Below are 21474 nucleotides of genomic sequence, written 5' to 3'. Positions count from 1 at the left end.
AAACTATAATACTAAACTTTTTTTGAAGAAAATATAACCTTTTTTTAGGAAATTTAGAACTTTTTCATGTGATGGTTGACTGACAGAAGTATTCCTAGCCCTTACTCAAAGATATTAATTCACCAAGGCAGGGGAAGATGGCGACAAAATGCGAGTCGTGGCCTTTCGTGGCGTGAATTAAATCTGAGAGAGGGGGTTACATACGGGGAAAAGAAATAATAGAAAAATGGGGGAGATTCGAATTCAGAATGGAAACCCTTTGTCTTTAATCAATCACAAAATCTTTATTTAACACTTATTATATTATAGAAAAACACAAAAATACAAAAATGAACAAATTGCGGGGAGAACTGGCGGGGTAATTTTACTTTGCTTCTAGTGATGGTTAGGCCATCTCTATTATGGTTGTTTTATCTTTTTCATATACACTTACACTAAATAATAAACACTACAATTAAGATACTACACTTTGAGATTCGACATTTAAACAATGGCACCGTTAACTGAAAAACAAACAAAACAAAAATGGCTACAACGAGGGTACAATGCGAACGAAAAAAATATAGTCCAAACTGCATAAATTCAAGAAGCAGAATGATCTCTCAACCTCGAGGGGGGCTGTTTTAAAACTTTTTCTCGAACAATAGCGAGAGATTAAGCCTTTTTTCCAAAAATAATTATCTACGTTTTCACCGGCTATTTCGTATTTCGACCCTGGGTACTCTACAAGGGGGGGATAATGATAAATTTCAACTTATCACTTGATTCGTGGCTGCTCTTCGATTTACGGGGTTCCGAATTACGCAAGACGCACGCCCACGCGTTTTCTTGGAGGGACTCGACGGGGGACTTCTTGTTTCGCGGTGACAGTTCCCAACTATCCGTTCGTCTCGCTTACGGTACGGATGTCCAGATGACGACGACGAACTTCTTACAAGCGGCGTGGGTACTTTTGGTTTCAGTCTAAAACATCTGGTTAGGCGAGGGAATCGGTCTCGGTCATCTGGTTTTCTTCCCTCGGTACGTCTAGATTTTGGGTGATCAACAGGTGATTCGAGGGTGTTGAGGGCATTACGCTTCCCGGATTCATTACTTCTCGGCTTATACTCTTCCGGTCGGAATGTCCTGGATGTAGGTCATCTAGGCAGTTGGTGAGAGTACTTTCGGTCATGAAGGCTGCATTGAGGGTTAATTAATATCTAAGCACGACTTCATCGCGCATTATTTTCTATTTACTTCGACATGGCCCTTCTCTTGCCAGAGAGGCTGACTTCCGTCTTGAGAAATCAGACTTCTGTCCAGTTCTGTCCAGTTCTCTACAGTTCTCCTAAGTTCTGTCTTTTTGCGGCTCTGTCTCTTGGTTTTGTTCCAGGGATTCCAGGGCGGAGTTGAAAATAAAAAGCGATTGGTGACCTCCCATTTTATTTGGGTCATTGGTGCACCCAAGACTCGTGTCCTGTCATGGGATGTATGACGTTGTCCGACCCGTGAAAGGTCCCTTGGGGTTGGTTCCGCGTGGTTGCGGGGGTCTCAGTGTTTGTTCGGGAGAAGATGCCAGGAAATCACGAGCTTATATTTATTTTGTTGTCAAGCGAAAATGTCCAGGCACACTTTTGACCTATGACCTGGCCTTGGAAAACATGCGCTTTTTGTTGGATTCGGGTTACCTGATAGTGGGCTAAAGGCCCGCTAATATGACAAAGGTTCCATGGGATCGCTGTGAGTTGAGGGAATATTACTGGTTTAGTTCGGCAAGGTTTCTGAGTAAAATGCGGGTGGGGACGGCTCGGAAAGTATTGTACCACGGTAATAAAATGAGGAAAAAGACACCAATTATCTCCATATGTCAAGGGCTCTTAATTTTAACATTGCTGAAGGCAGGGATTTAGTTTATAATTTAAGAACCCTGTTTAATTAATTCTATCAATTTTATATTTTATGGTGGGGGTTCATTGAGTTCTATCAGATTTATAAACTATATTTAATTTGTATGGTTCAAAGTTATTTAAGTTTTTAATTTATCATTAATTTTAATTTATATTTAACACGATGATTAGTTTCATTAAATAGAGCTCGGAATTCTAAGAAATTTGACATATGGGGCTTTACGAATACTTAACAATTACTATAGATGGCCGAGAGTGGAGGGAATAATGTAATAGCAAAAGTAAATAAAACACAAAAAAATAAAAAAAATAAGTATGCGGGGAAAAATGAACCTGAAGGGTTACAAAAACTTTTACAAACAAAATTTAAAATACACATTTTAAAAGTTTAACTACCCCAGGTCCAAGTCAGCTAGTGACTTTTATTCTTTAGTAACTACTATAACTACAATTAAAATCATGGATCTGCTATATTTTTCATACTTTGAAAATACTTAATTAAAATCTAGAGTTTTTAAATATATGTAAAACACGAAGGAGCAGATCTTTTATTACAAATAAAAAAATAACATTTAATTTAATTTATATTAATTTTAAACCAATAATTTAGTGAACTCAAAAATTCAAAACCGAAAAATCCAAAAAGTTACTTACTTCAACCTTTCTCCCAGTTATTAGTTTTGTTTTGAACTTGGTTTTCGTTTTAGTTTTACTTAACTATTCTAGAAAATTCTATAACAAAGAACACACGAATAATCTAGCCAATAAGCGCTAGAATAAACAGCTTCTGCCTTCCCTAAGAAGTTTTAATACACACGGTATGAATAATGGACGTGCAAGTTATTCTTTATATGGTCCTTGCCGCTGTGGCCTAAAGATAATTATTTGGTCTAACCAAATATTTTGCACACCCCTATTAATTGATCGCTTTAAAGGGAATAGAACCTGAGGTATTTGGTGTGGAACACGAACATTTCCCACATTTCCCGCTTCCTCGTATGGGTTTAGATATTTTGGAGCTATACTTCGTGAATTATCGCTAAGACTGTAAGGGGTTTTATATTCCCTTTTAAATATTTGACAATGTTGGAATTTTTATTTTGTCTCAAAACATTTAGCTTCATTTCCTGCTATTATAGTGCCCTAAGTGGTCCAGTTGATTTTCAGTGACGGGCTTAGTTTGTAATTTGAGAGGCGGCCAAAAAAATTCAGCTTGCATTTTAAAACTTTGAAATTCCCTTAAAATAATTGACAAAGAAATTGAATCTTTAGAATAATAAAAATGAGGGGGCCTAGTTATTTCCAAATAATCTCTGCGCCACCACAGCTTCGAAAAAAAAATTACATTTTGGTTTTTAACAAACTTCCTTAGTTCTCGAAGCTCCCGCCAGGCGACACTATTTCTACTTTTGAACTTCATTGTGACTTGGAAATAGCGGGAGACTGGGGCCAATGGCTCTTAAAAAAACAGGGTGCCCTTAAAATAAATCATTCAAAAGGGGGTTGCGGGCCACCGGGGTTAACAAATTTAATAAAAATATCCGGAAAATATTTTTTAAGCCATCTCAGAAACGCTGTTTTCCTACCCTAGTCGAGAGAGAAATCTAGCGTTAAAGTTAAAGTTTTAAAGACATGCGTCAGATTTAAACCCCGGTGTACCGGTAAGATTCAAACCACACCACCGGAGGTCTGTCATCATAATGCCCTACGCCAGCGTCCACGAACCCGGACAGGTGACAAAACCAGCATGGGGAGCAGAACCCCACTACTGATGGCCGCACCCTTGACGCAAGCCGCTAAACCCAGCAGAAGGTGCAGCAATGGGTCGACCAGCCCCCACTTCGCACACAGCAATGAGAAAAAGAGCGGCCGACACCCTACCTAGGAAGGTAGAGAGCCAAGCCCATTGGAAAGAGCTCCTAAAGGGGAACGGCGGGCACACAGCAGCCCGCATAACCCGGCACAGCTGGCACCGGATATCCCGGCGGAACTCCAAAAAGCCGGGAAACAGGACCGCCGTGCCCTCATACGGAGGCCCGTAGCCCCACAGCAGGCTACCCAATCCGCCAAGGCGGCCAGGTTGCCCGGACCCTCTCCGTTAGCCTGGGCCGAAGCCCAGTTACCAGCCCACACCGAACCACGTTTTAAAGACAGTCAATAAATGTTTGCGTAAGTTACGTAACCAATTTTTACCTCTCCGATGCTATGTCCTCTAGGAGGGGTTATACAATCACCGTGGCTGTCGGAGTGTGTGTCTGTGCAAAGTGTAATCATTGCGTATACGCAGTTTCTTGGAATCACCGCGTTCACAGATTCTTGGAATTAGGGAAATGGTTTTTCCAAAAGCGCCCTCTTTTTGTCATTGGGTGTAGTATAATTTTCTTTGGCGAACTGCGATTGTACGTGATGAATTTATGACTTATGGGACGGACCGAGTGCTGAGGGTTATGGTAAACGTCTCAACGTCCAAATGGCAGGGTTTCCACCAAATGTTCACGGTATACGCCTTTTAATCATTTTGCGATCGCATCGGGCGGGTTTCGAACCCGAGTCCTCCTGCATGACAGGCGAGTGTTCTACCACAGAACCACCTATACACGTTACGCTTCACTGAAAATTATAAACTCAGCTTAAGCGGAAGAGTATAATTAATGGTTTTTAAAAGTCTTAAATTTTTTACGTATGAAATGATAAAGGTCAAATCTTATTTTAGCGTAGTCAGCAGAGATTTTTTTTTTGAGATACACACACATCGGTGTCGACCCGAGGCCTTAGACACCAGCACACACACAATAACTGATTAATCAGGGCGAGATATGTGTAACGGCCACGCCAACGGGGGGGATACTTGGGGACAGGGGTGGGGACACCCTTGGCGGAAGTATTCCGACCACCCGTTAGGGGATTGGTGGTCGTCCTCACACGGCCATCCACAAACTCTGCCTCCCGGACGCCTGGGATTACAGGAGTGAGCCACTACTCCCGGCTAGTCAGCAGAGATAAGGGGGTTAAAGGGTAGGACCCGTGGGTGGTCCACTTAGTTAGTTTTTTGTCTATCGGTACTTTTGAACCGTTAAGGGTCATTTATGAATACAATTTCAAGTGGTATAACAAAGCGCTTTTTTCGTTTTGCTTACTTTACTCGTAACTTCGTAATTTATTTTACGTGTTTTCTTATCGGCTTTAAATGTGTGATACATTTTCATGAATGTGGTTACGTTGGTTTTATATTTTGAGATATGCGCTGTTGTCTAGACTTCACTATTCAGTTAAGGGTTTTTTGTGTGCGTTATAAGCCGGGAATTGTTAACGGTAAAGTGTTTTTGGTTTTTTCTATTACAATTTTCATAACCTTGGGTAAATGGATTGACTGTTTCTTGATTCCTAAGTATTTTTATTAACTCGTTACTTGGTTGGGTTATTATTATATATTTTTCTATTGGTTATTTTTACCTCTCCGAGGGGACAAAGTCCCCTAGGAGGGGTTATACAACGACCGTGTCTGTCGGTGGGTCTGTGGGTGGGTCTGTGGGTGGGTCTGTGGGTCTGTCAGGCCTGCGAACGCGTTCGCATTTTCGGTTCAAAGTGTAATCACTGCGTACGCAGTTTCTCGAGATCTCTGCGTTCGCAGTTGCTAGTAATTAGGGAACAAAGTCGAAAAACCGTGTTTGCAAAACCACCGTGGGACGGTGAGCGTTAACGGATTAATTTGCAGTCGGGATTGGTTTGGTGGTTTTTTTTTCGTCAACGTTCGCCGTCACGACAGGTTTAATTCAGTAGTTTCGATATTTCGCTATTGTAATGTTTATGTGTAGGGTGGTAATGTTGTGTTATTGTTATGACGTTTGTGGGTGTTGAGTTTGTGGTGTGTATGTACGGGTGGTAACTCTCCAACTCTTTCTTATTGACTTTTGGGACGGACCGAGTGCTGAATGTAATGCTACCTCTCAACGTTCAATGGCAGGGTTTCCACCAATTGTTCACGGTATTCGTCTTAGTATCAATTCGCGATCGCATCGGGCGGGTTTCGAACCCGAGACCGCCTGTTTGACAGGCGGAAGTTCTACCACAGAACCACCGACACTTATTACGTTTTATTGAAAATTAGACCTTCAGCTTTATCGAAAGCGTATTTAATAGAGCACGAAATTTTGGTTTAATTGAAATAGAGCAAGATTTCGTGGAAGATTTAAATTATTGCATCGAAGAAATTCTAATTTAGCGATTTCTCATTTGATTAAAAACAAATGCGTCACCCAGGTTTCGAACCCGGGCCGTTCAGTTAGGCAGTCGAGCGCTCTACCACAGAACCAACGCTAACTTCAAGCTATACTGCAAATAAGACACTCATTGTAAGCATAATAGTTAACAAAGTCTTGAATTTTTTTACGAATGAAATTGTGAAGGCCTAATGTGGTTTTTTTACGAAAAAATTATAAAGACTTAATCTTGTTTAATATAATAAGTTGCTTTATTTCAATTTGGTACTTTTGTTTAGTGTTTTTTTAATGAATGGAGTTTAAGATTGTTTCTTCTATTATTTGACGTTTTATTTTTGCGGTTGTATATTTGTTTTATCTTTTATTCTTTTAAAATTATTTACTTCTTCCGCAAAATGGTTCATTTTTTGGAGGAACCTTTTTACTTATTTTTTGTGTATTAATGTTTTGAGAACCTTTACGTTTGGGAAAGGATAATTTTTGACGGAACCTTCAAAGTGTATACGTCGCATTTTCAAAAAATTTAATGGTCAAATCTTGTTTTAGCGCAGTCAGCAGATAAGATAAAGGGTAGAACCCGTTAGTTTTTTGTAATTTATTTAGTTTTTTCAGTCGTATATTCTTATCTATTAGGTTTAACGTATTGGTTTTCAAGCTTAATAATTCATTTATTAACAACATATCGAGTTGGTCTGGTTTTCAACTCGGTCGTAATTTATTTTAAACGTTTTCTCGGCTGATTAAGATGTTTAATGCAGTTCATCAATTGGGTTCGTTTGTGTTTATTTATAAAGAACCCTAACTATTCCCTCTACGGTCATTTATTGATATACGTTTAGTCAAGTGGCTTTCTGTGCTTTGTGAATGGTAAGTTTTTCGCTTCTTGTTAATAAGTTTTTTGTTGGTGTGGATATTTGGATATCTACGATTCCTAATGCAGTCATTGATATCCTGGGTGTGCGAGTCATTATATGATATTGGAAATTGGACGGTTTTGGTCTTTTTCATGCGGTATGTGTCACAACGTCAACAGGTTCCGACAGTCTAGGAGTCGTCCACTACCAGAGATCTACGGTATCTTGATCGGGCGAACGTTGAAATAAAATGAGCGTTAACTATGCGGCAAGTATTTCGTAAGCGACAAAAATACAAATACCCTCTGTAGATATTTCTTTCATTAAAATTGGCTTCGTATTATATTTAACTGCTAAACTTGTACCGTAAATAGGGTTAAAGTCAATTGTGCATTGTTTTAGTACGTCTAACTCACTGTTGTAACTACTTAATTTATAATATTCTGAATAAATTAATCTCGGTTGTTTCGTCTCAATTATTTTAATTCAAATTAAAATTTTATACCGGGCGGGATTGAACGGGGATTACGTTATTAGTAAATAACTCTGAATTGGGGAGATATAACTTAAAGGGTCATCTCGAGAAATTAATACCACTAGGGACAATGCTTCCGAGGAGAGGTATATTTTGGCTTGCCAACTTGTTCTTGTTACATTTCGTCTATCTAAAGTGTTGATAATGTGGGGGATAATTCATGTCTACGATTTTTTATTTGCATTGATTATTATCGGCTTCGTTGGGTTGTCGTCATGAACCCACGCAGTTTCTAATAGTGTTCTAACTCCGAACACTTTTCGTTTGAAAATTCATATCTCAAAATTGGTTTAATACAAATTTACAAGGAAGACAATATTTTAAAGCATAAGAACCTTGGAATGTCATAAAAATATTTAAAAGTTGTAGAAAACGATTCGAAAATGGTACGACTTTAAAAAAGTACTCCCCAACTTGTTCATTTCAAAAATTTTAATTTTGATTCGCGCCAACGACTTGCGGCCCCGTAAATAAAGTTTCGCGAATAATAAAGACATCGGACCTGAAAAAACTCGTAATCACGAAAAAGATTAGCTTTTTCGCTATGAAATCCATATTTTAAATTGCTTCAAAACTAAATTTATAAATAATTTTTAAAAAATCCAAGTGAATTGGCAAACTCTAAACACTTATTTAATAAATAAAAAAAAAAAGTAAAAGAAATTCTATTAGCTTCTAAAACATTCATATGGGTTAAAGGTTAAAGAATTTTTTTAATTTGGCGCTTCCTGATAAGGCCCTAGGTAAAAACCTCAATGATTTATCGCAGAAACAGGTGGCGACACTGCCTTGGGGTCTCAAGATAATTTTCGGATGACCTTGAAAACATGAGTCAAGGCATAAGTCTATAATGTTATTCCATAAGTTTGTCACCTTGGGGAATATTTTACTGAGAGCTAGTCATGAAGTGACGTCATCACAAGAAGAAAATCTCCCCCTAGCGAGGGGCTGTCAAAGGCTACGTGTGACACGAGAGCAAGCGGACGCAAAACAGCGACAAAGATCGTAATGCAGTCATCTTGCGAATAGCTCTCAGTAAAGCTTTTCTAAGTGCAGAATAGGAAGTGTCACACTTATGTTACAATATTCTTATCGTCAAGGTCATTGAAATGTCCATAGTCGGGTGTTCCCTGCACGCTCTATAACACCCCAAAATTTCAAATTCGTAACTAAAACACATTTTGAGATAATCGCCATGGTTCGGTTCTTAATTTACACCCTGTACGTACAATATGTATACGCGTACAATAGGCGAAACTATAAAGTTCAGGGGGGGGCTTTGTGGAGAAATGCAGCGCCATCTATCCTAAGAAATACGAACTGTTATTAGTTTTATTTTGCTAACGGTGGTTTAAATTTTGATCGATTCGTCTAAATTATCTATTTATTATTATTATTTAAAACATTTTTTAATAGAAAAGTGCAAGTTAATTAGCTGTCTGTACAATATAAAGGTTTTGGAAAGCCAGTAACTTAGTTATTTGGTATTACAAGACCCACGATTTGATCAGTTTTTGCCGAGGGGCTAACCACTATTAGAAAGTCTGTACACCAGACTACGCTTAGATTAGTACTGCTAAAGGCAGGGACTTCAAAGATTACGCGTAATCCCATTAGTACAGTCAAAGGTAAGGCTTTGTACACCGATTACGCGGAGTGATCAGCCCCTCGGTTGTTGCGTCGTTTTGTATTTGTCCCGATATTCTGGTGGCATCCTCACTCAACCGAACTTGGAGTGGAAGACTTTTTTCTGCAAGAAATTTGTTCAAGTCTCGCATTCGGGGCTCTCCTTGAATTCACTGATGTTTCTTTGCATAGTTGTAGTTCAAGGTAGAGGTTAGTTTTTCTGCAGTGTTCATACGAACCACTTAATTGTTTAGTTACACCTTTTCCCTCGTTTTCCCCCGTACTGCTATTGTTTTCAGCAGGAATCCATACATCTACTTGGAATGCTTATCGCGTATGGTAAGATCACTCTGACGGCTTTGGCCCCACCGATGATAGAAAAAAATTCCCTTTGTTGTTGTTTGTTAAGTTAACATAGTGACGTCAAAAAAACCGTCAGCCACATCGAGACGAAATTCTGCCGCGATAAGCATTCCGAATAGAGGTATGGATTCCTGTTTCCAGTGATATCCCATCAATAAAGAATCTAAATTGGTATCATCATCGGGGTCATTTTCCATAGTGCTCTTCAACTTGTTTCTAAAAGTACCCGTTATTTCACAGCTGAGTATTTTCATAATGACTAAAATAGTTTATGGGTTTCCTAATAACGCAGTCTCTTATGTCCACGCAGTGGCACCGCCTGGATTTTTTCCCACGTAGGCACTACAGTTTGGGCCCCCTCTTGCCCACCAATTTTTAATATATTTACTTAAACCATAAGTAAATTAAAAAAAATAAGTATGACACTACCTATTTACCTAATGCATTTTTTAATAATGGTCTGTTTCGCAATTGACAACGTAAATTATTATGTGACTAAACACTAATAACTCTCTTCGAGTTCCTTTTAGTCTTTGGAAATCACCGAGTGATATAGCCAAGGCCCATTAAAAATTGAAATGCTTTCAAAAATGTAAATAACGCTTACTATGTGTGAAAATATTTATGCATAATTATATCAGGAGATAAAAATAACTATTATAAACATTAAACATTAGCTAGTTATTTTCGAATTTAAAACATGTGTTTTCGCTGGTAACCATCTGAAACTATACTACTACTATAAATAACAAAGTTACTTTGTCAACTTATATATGGTATATAATTCAACTATGATCGCGAGTTCTAAAAGGTTGCTTTATCGTACGAAAACAGACTGGAAAATGAAGATATATGAAAATGGTAAGGGATTTTTGAAATAGGCTCTACAAACCTAAAAACAGACTGTTAACAAAAAAGAGAAAGTGAGTCACCCTTTTTTCTTTGAAATAATACACTACATGTCTACAAATCTGCCACTGACGGTCATTTCAAAATAGTCGTCAAAATATAGCGAAGAGAACTATATACAAGCCTTAAATTAGTCGCAAGCAAAGACTATATATACGCTTCGCTTACTAGAGAGGCGTGTTCTATGGCTCAACTTGCATACCGATTGTGGCTCCATCTCGACGCGGGTCAAAATATTACCCCAGCTTTTACAGTGCTACAGAGGTGTTAAGAGGTTTTTCCAAGACAGCTTGTTGTTTGTTTATTTTTCTCTCTGTCGCACCTGTGCGATTTCGTGTTTCGTCTAGCCACGCGCGTAACTCCCCCTCAGCGGGAGGAGAAGTGACGGCTGCGTAAGGGACCCGTTGCGTTTTTGCTTACGCGCTTTCCCCCTGGTATTATACAATGGGTATTATCCTTTTTAAATGGAGTAAATATAAACCCCTAAAATATGTGCATTAGTTGATAGTCACAAGTTTGAAATTTTTCAGCAATTTCTCTATTAATTCAGCTACGGAAAATTTACCAATATGAAAAATAGGACCCCCTTTTTTAATAAATTTGGGGCCCCCTCTAGTTTTCCACGTAGGCACGTGTCTACTCGTGCCTATTGCTAGCGGCGCCACTGGAGAGAAACTGGGAAACAAACTGACCAAATTTCATATAAATTACAAAACTCAAAAAATGGAAGTGAAATTGGCAGTTCAAACTTTAAGTAATTCCGTTGCAAAAGCTTTGACATTTCTCAATGAAACTTCAAATCCCGCTTTTCGAGGTTATAGCGCAACAGTGCGTTTCATTGAATCGATTGACAGGTATTAAAGAATGATTATAATACTAAAAATAATTTAAACCAAAGAAATATTAAATCTTACTTACCTAATATAAAAATAGATGTTTTGATGTACACTCTGTTTGAAAAGTCTTCGACAGCTGAAATTTTTGCCCTCTTTTTAATTCTGCTAGAAAACTATAATAGATAGTTCGATGAAACCAATTGCAACTTTTATTTATTTTCCAATATCCTTCGTTATTTATTGGTTTCGTCCGCCAAAAATTAATAGTTTGGCGGGAACCGTCAAAACTCATTTTTGACAACTTTTTAAATATTGGTTCTACGGCACTGACTCGCGCGTTTTTGAATTCACAATGGTTGATTCATATTTAGAAAGTGGAAAAATTATCCCTCTACAACCAACGGTTGAGAAGTTATAGCGTTTCCAAACTTTCCTCGAAACTAGAAAACACCTAAAATGCATCAAGCGATTATAAATAACGCAACTTCGACGACAATTTGGAAACGCGATAACTTCTCAACCGTTGGTTGTAGAGGGATAATTTTTCCACTTTCTAAATATGAACCGGCCATTGTGAATTCAAAAACGCGCGAGTCAGTGCCGTAGAACCAATATTTAAATAGTTGTCAAAAATGAGTTTTGACGGTTCCCGCCAAACTATTAATTTTTGGCGGACGAAACCAATAAATAACGAAAGATATTGGAAAATAAATAAAAGTTGCAATTGGTTTCATTGAGCTATCTATGATAGTTTTCTAGCAGAATTAAAAAGAGGGCAAAAATTTCAGCTGTCGAAGACTTTTCAAACAGAGTGTACTGAATTCTCGATCTCCATTCGCCAAAGGTACAAAGCTAAAATAAGAGAGGTGATAAAATACGCGAAAAAGTAGATAAGTCCATAATTAAAAGGGATAATATAGCTAAACCCTAAACAAATTTGAAGAAATTAAAAAACTTACTAATAACTCGTACCAATAGGTCTTCGAGCAAACAAAAACACGCGAATCTCGGATCAAATAGATCTTCGAGTAATAAACTACATAAAAACTAAATAAAATAGTCAGAAATTCCAAGGGTAGACCGGTTTCGTTCTATTTGGAACTCATCAGTACCGTGCGGGAAATCTGGCTGGCGACTGTTATATCGAAAAGAGAAACTAAGCCTAAACATTAAAAATTTCAAAAGAAATTAAAACACTTACTAATAACTCGTAACTTAAAATAAGAGAGGCTATTTACTAGAAACCCAGAGCCTACTTCTGCAATTGAAGGATAGCGAAGGAACGCGACTATAGTAAGAGGAAATCGAAAAACTGGCCCTTTAGGATTGGCATCATCGATTTCAAGTATTCTTGAAATTACCAAGAAATACCTTCTCGTGCCAAATCGTCCTATGAAGTAAGTTCAAAATGAAAATTTAAATTAAAAACAATTAACATTAATTTCTCAATTTCAAAGGTACTTACTGACATATAAATTTCCCCAAGACTATAAGGAGTTGTATTTCAACACTATCCGGAGGCAAGGCGGTTGGAATAACAACCCCACCACTAGGCAATTTACAACTCCGTATCGTATATCATTGGTGGCTCGTCTCACTCCTTCATCAACTGGCAATGTAACATCTCAAGACGAGACTGTCATTAATAATATTTGTAGCAGCAGTCGATACTCTGTCAACCAAGATGTATCAGAATATGAGGCTCCTAATGAAATTATATCCATTGAAGAAATTGCAGAATTTTCAATAACTCAAGAACAATCCTCAATATTTCATGAAAATGCAGTTTACTATATTTCAGGCTTTGTAATTCCAAAGCTGTATGGTAAATTAAATTGTGTGGGAGCACGGCCAAATGATCACAATTATGAATTCATGAGGAATTCCAGATTTACCCAGCTGAAAGATAATGTGTTACGCCATCCATCCCAAAGTGTTTTGCAAGTTTGCACTTTGACAGAATCTTGCATTCGGCAAAATGTATCAGTAGACATGAAATGTAAAAACATTAATTTAACTATCGAAACAGCCGTCAAGCGATATTAAAATTTTCAGTGAACTTCAAGACCATGTGTTTGACTTTGGGTTGGGAATGGGCCATCACCGCAACAGTCTAATTAGAAAACTATAGTGAGTTGCAGGCTAAGAAAGACAAAATATATAGTACAGTCGGCGCAAGGATACCTCAGACCATTTCCGGCCAGTCGACCGCGCGAAATTTGAATTTGACCACTTTACGGTCAATTTCAAATTTCGTGATTTTCATCGTATTTCCGCGCCATCTAGGAACCGAAATTGGAATCTATTTTTTAATTTCATGTTGTCATTAATTACTGAATACAGCGGAATTATTTTGCTAAAGAAGGTTCGATAATGACAGCTCCAAATATTTTAAATAGTAGCCCAAGAGGTCCCTATAAAAAGCATGATAAAGGTTTATTTTTAACAAGTAAAGAGAGAAAAATAATTTAAACGTCTATAGCTCATTAAGACAACGTTAGCCCCAAGAAAGCGTGGTAACTATTTTAAAAGAAACTGCCGATTTAACTGGTAAGACGTAAAAATAAATTTACAAAATTAAATAATTATACATACTATTTTAAATTTAAGGATGATAAGAATGCCTTATCTTTTAAATTTGCTCGCCACCACAATTATGAAATTAAAAATAAAGATTCCAATTTTGGTCTCTAGATGGCGCTAAAAGCCGATGAAAAGAGCAAAATTCGAATTTGACCGTAAAATGACCAAATTCAAATTTCGCGCGGTGGAATGACCGGAAACGATCTGAGGCATCCTTGCGCCGATTGTACTATATATTTTGTCTTTCTTAGCCTGCAACTGACTATAATAATGTTATATGCCAAAGTTCGCCTGCACAAAATTGCCAGAGACAAAAACCTGGAAATGAAAGGCACAGCAATAAGGCACAAGTTTTCTAAGCTTATTTTATTTCAAGGCCAGTAAATGTTCTAAAAAGTGGCGTTTACGTGTATATAGTAGATTCGTGAGATTTTTATGATTTTCCTAAAGCTGTTTAAATAACTTAATATTATGTCAGAAAAATAAAAAATAAATTTTATGCGTTGCCTACGATCTGATTTCATATTGTTTGATATACAGGGTGTCTGAATTTGATCGGCCCAGGCGTTTTTCTCAAAAACTATAGTTGCTAGAAATGTGAAATTATCAGGATATACTCTCTCGGGGAGGACCCTTTTCTTTTTGAATTTTCAGAAAAGTCGTGAACAAGTTGTAGAGCGTACTCGAAAACCTTAAATGAAATTAGTTTGGTCAAAACGGACAATTTTTCATTGAAATAATACGTCGTGAAACAAAACAAGTTGGTACTACCCAAAAAGGCTTACGTCTCATGAAAAAGAAAGTTAAACCTATCTAATTTGAAATGATCGTATGTTTGTAAAGATAAAAAATATAATTTACATAGTAGAATTCCAGAATTCACGCGTCTTATTTTAAATGACGTTCAATAATTCCACCGTCCGCTGCAATACAAATCCGTGCGCGATTAAGCATATTTTGAAACGAAGCACGGACCATCTCGGGAGTTACGAGTTGGAACGCTGCGATGATTCTCTGCCGTAGATATTCTTCGTTAGTGACAGGCGTTTTATACACTTCCTCCTTGAAAAAGTCCGGCTGTTCGAAATCTGGGGACCTCGGAGGCCATCGTACTGGACCGTTCTTGCCTATCCATCGCCCAGGGAACTCGTTGTTAAGGTACTGCACGACGTGTCTTTCTTGGTGGGCAGGTGCACCGTCATGCTGGAACCAAAGGCGTGGGACGTCGACTAATGGCACATCTTCCAACTCGTCTGCGACTTCATTTTGTAGAAAGGCCAAGTAGTTCTGCCCATTGAGTCGACGCGGAAGAAAAAATGGCCCAATAACGCGATCTCCCAGAAGACCAGCGGAATCGTACCTGATTGTGGTGAGGAAATCCCCAGTGCAGATTTTCATCACTCCACATGTGGTTATTTTGGCTGTTAAACAGGCCGTCTCTCCCAAAGGAGCACTCGTCGGACACAAGAATCAAACGGAGGAAATCTTCGTTTCCGTCGGCCATAGTAGAAAACCAGTTACAGAAATCCAGCCGAAGTCGCTGATCAACATCGTAAAGTGCTTGGTGGAGCGTGGCACGAAATGGGTGATAGTTATGACGGTCAAGGACACTCCAAACGTAGTACTTTGACAAGTCCAAACAGAGCAGGCCATTCTTACGCTTGCTCGAGGGTACGCGACAAAGTAGGCGATGACTGTGTCTTCCATGTTGATGTTGTCATGGCCAGGTCCGCGGAATCTGTTATTCACGTTGCCTTCGTTTTCAAAGTCACGGACAGCACGGGAGAACAGTGTGATGATTTGGACGACTGTCAGGATACAACATTTGAAATAATCGACTCACTTCACGTGCATTTCGTTGACCATCTCCGTAGTATAATTCGACTATCCTGGACCGCTGTTCACAAGTATAACGAGGCATCTTTTTATTTTACTGGAGTACGTTCAGAGAATTATTTTAAAACGAAGCTGTGTCTCTTTAAATACTAAAATGGAGCCACACTTTAAGCGACAGAGTAGTGCAAAATAAAAAACACGTGGGAAATTCAGTTTCCATAAATTAGACGGTTTCGTGGACTTCTTGCAACATTCTTGCGGATCTTGCCCCAAATAAGACGCGTGAATTCTGGAATTCTACTATGTAAATTGTATTTTCTCTAAAAATTTATTTAAAATGATTTGGCTTAAAAAACAGTCCATTTTTTATCTTTACAAACATACGATCATTTCAAATTAGATAGGTTTAACTTTCTTTTTCATGGGACGTAAACCTTTTTGGGTAGTACCAACTTGTTTTTTTAACGACGTATTATTTCAATAAAAAATTGTCCGTTTTTGACCAAACTAATTTCATTAAAGGTTTTCGAGTACGCTCTACAACTTGCTGATTGAACATTTTCGTCAACCACCTATCGTTCAAAAAATAAAAATTCCCAAACGGTGAAACATTTCACGATTTTTCTGAAAATCCAAAAGAAACGGGTCCTCCCCGAGAGATTATATTCGGATAATTTCACATTTCTAGCAACTATAGTTTTTGAGAAAAATGCCTGGGCCGATCAAATTAATACACACTGTATAATTTAAAGAGTGGGCACCACCCACCCTCGGGGCAAACCAATACAAAGGGTGTTGAGGCCATGTGATTTCCTATCGTTTGATATATAATTTACCATCCTATGTTCAAGAGTGGCCACCGCCCACCCTCAGGATACCCGAGTGGGCAAACCAATACAAAAGCTGTTGAGGCCATGCGACTTCCTATCGTTAGATAGACGGAAATTATCAAAGGTGAAATAGGTAAGCAAAACACGACGAACATAATTCTTTTAAATTATTGAAATTAGTGGAAATATGATTTAAAGAAATTCTTAAACTGGGATTCAAATGCGTTTATTTTAGGAAATTTATATCAAACATTTGGGTAGTTTAGGCACCTAAAGTCATGTAAATTCGCAAATTCATAAAAAAAATACCCATGAATGTAATTTTGCAGAACAGAAATTAATAGAATGTGTCATTCTCGAATTTTCTATTATCTCGGTGACTAAATTGGTATTTTCTTAGAGCAGATATTTAACATGGATTATTAACAACTGCATGAATCATATTATTGCAAGAATGTATTTATGTACTAAGAATATGGCAAGACGGAGATTCTGTCCCCATGGTCGCATACTTTGCAGCTTAAGGGCCTGTTGCAAAAGCCCTAGCCAAAGTGCTAGCCCATTGAATTTAACATGTGCGATTCTAGCAAAGCCGACTTTTGCAACAGGCCCTAAGTTCTTCTGCTTTGGATTTTTTGTTCTCACTCTTTCACGTAGACCAGCGGTTCCCAAATTTATTTTGCTATGGAACCCTAAATTATCCACCTAATTCTGGTGGAACCCCAACCAATTTTTTTACTTATCTTAAAAAACTCTTGACACAAACAAAGATGGCCGCGCTGCGAATTCTCGGAACCCCTGTGATCCTTCCACGGAACCCTAGGGTTCCGTGGAACACCTTTTGGGAACCGCTGACGTAGACGATTTAATGTTATGCTCTCATATTTGTTGGTCGGAGTGGGCGGGAAAAAAGAGAGACCAACTGCGTCAAAGAGTTCTATCAAATGAGACCAGCTTGTTTTTTCGGTCACTCTCCCTTTAAGGGGGTTGGTCAGAGGGGGCGGAAATTAACGGCACTGCGTGCGCGTCAAAGAGTTCTATCGAATGAGACCAACCTTTTTTTCCGGTCACGCTCCCTTTAAGGGGGCGGGTCGGAGGGGGCGGAAAAAAGAGTTCTATCGAATGAGACCAACCCGCCCACCCTCAGGAGACCCGGGTTTAATTCAAAATTCCCGCCAACTAACTGCTTGATGAAATACTCAAACAAAAAAACACGCCGAAACTTTCGGACAAGAGTGACATCTCTGGACCAACTATACAAACTATGAAAGTGTTCAAGGGTAAAAGTTCAAGCTATGTAATAGAAGAGGACGGCGTTGCTCACTTGAATAAGGCGTCGGTTTTGGAGACTACGGCAGTACGCGGTCAGAAATCTCGGTTCAAAACCCAGGGTCGTCAATGTTAGAAATTATTTTTCGCAGCTCCATCTACAGTGTCGTCGCTTTCCACGACTAACACTTAACGACATTCCGTCTATAGCAATAGTGTCACTTGAACCAAAAGTGTGTCAACTCTACCTTTGCGTCCGTTAAAATATTTACTGAGAGCTAGTCTCACAATAGACTACATAACCTACTAGTTGGAATAGTACTAGTAACTGTAAACAAGAATGTATTTATTTATACTCAGGGAGAATGAATATGTCGATATTATTTTTAGCGTTTCTCCAATTCTACCCGTTGGGGCCCCCGGTATGCTCCTCCGCTTTAATAAAATCAAATAATACTGCAATCTCATTGGTTCTTAAAAATTACGTTTGTCGACGCGACTAACGCTGCTGCGAGGACGCAAAAAATAAGACCGCCTCCTCCCCCCCCCCCCCTTAGCGTGACGGGGTTAGGGCCTCACCGTGTCCGTCGATTGTCTCGACATATTCATTCTCCCTGAGTATAAATAAATACATTCTTGCTGTAAATTTAGTCTATGATCTGGCGCGATTTTCTCTCTTCGATTAACTCGCCCGTAGACATACGTTCTAAAACGCCTCACTCGGCGGCGCTGGAGTGGAGAAAATTTCAAATTTTGATGACGTATTTTCAACCCCCTCTCCCACTCCCCCTTTTTACTTCGAGACAAGTTCCCATCATGGAGCTTCTATAAAAGCTCCATGTTCCCATTAAACATTTTACCGTACTGACACACTTTTGGGTCTTATGTCGCTTTTGCTTGAACAGCCAGTAGTAGCGGGAAATAATGAACGTATTGGAAATACTAATTGGTATAAATTAATTCTGAATATTTTTCATGAATCATTCTACTAATAGTTCTTTCTATAAAGTAACATGGCCTTCTTGTTTAAATGTAGCTCTTACGTCACTGTATTTACCTTCTCCAACACTACGAGCGCGCGCTCGCATCACGAGGAGCTTCCTATTTTCTAACGCTCGTGCAAATCGCGCGTGCTAAGATAATTCCACCAAATCAGTCTTGTGACGTAAGAGCAACATGTTATACTTCTACTTTTAACAAGTTGGGTAAGCGTAAAAAATTTATAGAAAGAACTATTTAAGCATAAACAATTTCTTTTAGGTGTACTTGCGGGAATTGCAGGCCAATGCCTACAGCGACGGAGAGTATTTGTTGTCGAGAGATAGGAAGATTAGTGCGAGAAACCCCTGGTTTACGCTGCTGTCTCGATTGGAGAAAATTCCGATTAAATTGTTTAGAAATTGATGTTGTCGAGCCAGCGTACCTCCATTACGTACAGGAAATGGCCGATGATTAGAATGAACAAGAAATACACGAGTAAGATACTATTTGGTTTTAATAAAAGTTTATAATAAACCTTATTACACCAATGTTTTAAATTACAATAATGAAAGTAATAAATTTAGGAGAATGGATTAAAATATATAAGCAAGTTTTTAAAGAACCTAAAAACGTACATTGCCCTAATGTCAAATTTTCGTTAGGAATGCGTACATTTAATATTCTTCAATTGTTTATAAAATTGTGCACATGCACAAGCTGTAAATTGTTAAAACAACATTTCTAGAAATTTTGCGGTTGGATACTTCTCCCCGAAAAGGGTTTATAATAGATTTCTGGTTTAAGTTTTACAGTTATTTTCACTTGTGATAATTGCTAATAAAGCTCTATTTTACAGAAAATATAGATATATTGCATATAGGAAATTTGTTTACATTACATTCCGTAGAATGGGAAGGAGAAATCGAGCACCAATTCCTAGTTGTGCAGTCTCAAAAATACGAGACTAATTTCCATCATAGGATTTTACTGGATTTAAGTATCCAAGGCAATGAAATAAATTTCAGAATCTTTTTATTGAAAACGAGTTGTTTTTTTTGGCCACAACATCACTTTTACTGACATCAGCTGAATGTTTAGCTGCTTGTGTGTCGGCTTTACATGGTGGGGCCATAAGCTGTTCAGCGCTAGTAGCTTGTATTGTATTTTTAGATGTTATGTCCAAAAGCTATCAATTTGCAATTGTTTCATTATAATATTTAAATTTCAATATAAATTTTTCTTATCTTACCAAATGTGTTGGGAACGAGAATTCTTCTCACTGTTGGTTGGCCGTGTTTAGCTTTGGCATAAGCGCGATAGTATTCCTCTTCTCCTGCGTTAATTGCTGGATCTTTATTGTCATTTTCATTGAAATGCAGTACTGCTAAATATGTTCTTTTTCCAGGATAAATGTTTTGTAAATAAGAGTGTAAATTTAGTTGATATTTGGGTTTCATACCTTGACATTATAGAATCTCTGTGAAAATGTACAGTAGCAGCGGATAAGGGGAAGCAAGCAAGATGAAAAACTATATATTTTTCTTGAAGGTGTGGGGGCCGGTCATCTATTTTATAATCATCCCTAGGTGAGTAGATTATTTTATATTAGTGAGCCTAAAATTTTGGATTTTATTTTCAGTACTCACTCTTGAGCTTCAAGATCTTAGTTTTCTTGACTAAATTCCACACTTTCACTCGACGGATCATAAGATGAACCAATGTCAGGAGAGTGAGAAACTTCACTAAAACTCAAAAGTGAGTCTAGGAGTTATAAACAGACTTTCATCATCCTCTGAATCATAAAAGATGTAGGAGAGGAAGTTGAGCTACTCAAAATATTACACTGGGTACTATGCGACTATCCTAAATCTAATAAAAAAATTAAGATTACAATGCAAATTTCTAATACTCTAAATATTTTACCAATTGTATTCACTTGAACAGCAATATCCCTAGTTTTAGGTTTGACTTGTGACGCAGTTTCCATAGTGAATTTCTAAAATAAAAATTTATCAAAAGATAGCTCTTACGAACAATTAACATCAAATAACTATAACCACTTACTTTAGTAGCATAGGTATGAAACAGGGTTGGTCCCTCACTTAAAACTAATTCGGGAGCACCTGGTGCTTCTGAAGATGAACCACCTAACTCAATTCTTTCCTCTCCAGGCAAGATTCCCAGCAATGTTAAGTCAACTAATCTGGCTCTTTTAAAATCATTTGGATTTAAAATGCTTGGAACTGCATTTCTCTTTATCCGGCGTAGCTTAGCAGTACGCGGATGAAAACTATCTGATGTGAAGTGAGCAGAACATACTCTCAAATTTGGAGGGGATTTATAATCATCTGATTTTCCTAGAGCTTTAAGCCATACCGCCCTTATTTGTTGATCTTTCGGAAATGAATGAAATGAGATTAACCCACGACATTTGTCAAACGTATTATCGCACAGTCCTACAGCACACACTACACTGCTCGCCATTTAATGTCAAGTGGCAACGCGATTTAGGAATGTACTTTCCACATAGGTCAAAATGTACTTTTGGAGGATAAAATGTACTTTTCGTTTATAAGCTAAGCGGCGTGCGCCATCTATGAGTTTTATTACCAAAAAGCGCGGGAAATTTCAAAACGTTTCTAGTTTTTTAACTTTTTTATTGCTATAATAGGTGGTTTTTTTTCGCCTGTCCCAGGACAAAAAGTGTAAACTTTGTACCCTAAAACGTTTTATTCGCCTGTTCTCG

General features: G+C 38.1%; 2 protein-coding genes and 1 long non-coding RNA gene across 3 annotated transcripts; all 3 read right to left on the bottom strand.

Annotated features, from left to right (window-relative positions):
• Window positions 1-14700: 14700 nt before the first annotated feature.
• Window positions 14701-15378, bottom strand: LOC149958451 (uncharacterized). The gene is made up of 2 exons (XM_090167187.1): window positions 15173-15378; window positions 14701-15099 (listed from the first exon to the last, which is right to left on the bottom strand). Exons 1-2 carry the CDS (start codon window positions 15314-15316, stop codon window positions 14701-14703), a joined length of 543 nt encoding a protein of 180 aa, XP_090023313.1. The 5' UTR covers window positions 15317-15378.
• Window positions 15379-19983: 4605 nt separating this feature from the next.
• LOC149958450 (uncharacterized) lies at window positions 19984-20482 on the bottom strand. Its single transcript, XR_016478293.1, has 3 exons — window positions 20375-20482; window positions 20188-20310; window positions 19984-20123 (listed from the first exon to the last, which is right to left on the bottom strand). It is a non-coding gene; the product is annotated as an uncharacterized LOC149958450 (long non-coding RNA).
• A 104-nt stretch (window positions 20483-20586) lies between these two features.
• LOC149958449 (THAP domain-containing protein 2-like) lies at window positions 20587-21246 on the bottom strand. The gene is made up of 3 exons (XM_090167186.1): window positions 20793-21246; window positions 20652-20724; window positions 20587-20597 (listed from the first exon to the last, which is right to left on the bottom strand). Exons 1-3 carry the CDS (start codon window positions 21210-21212, stop codon window positions 20587-20589), a joined length of 504 nt encoding a protein of 167 aa, XP_090023312.1. The 5' UTR covers window positions 21213-21246.
• Window positions 21247-21474: the final 228 nt, after the last annotated feature.

This window comes from Leiobunum rupestre, chromosome 2, assembly GCF_980474605.1.
Source record: "Leiobunum rupestre chromosome 2, qqLeiRupe1.1.hap1, whole genome shotgun sequence".
Taxonomy (NCBI): domain Eukaryota; kingdom Metazoa; phylum Arthropoda; class Arachnida; order Opiliones; family Sclerosomatidae; genus Leiobunum; species Leiobunum rupestre.
Note: the sequence above shows the minus strand (reverse complement) of the source record. Positions and strands in the feature narration are given on the sequence as shown.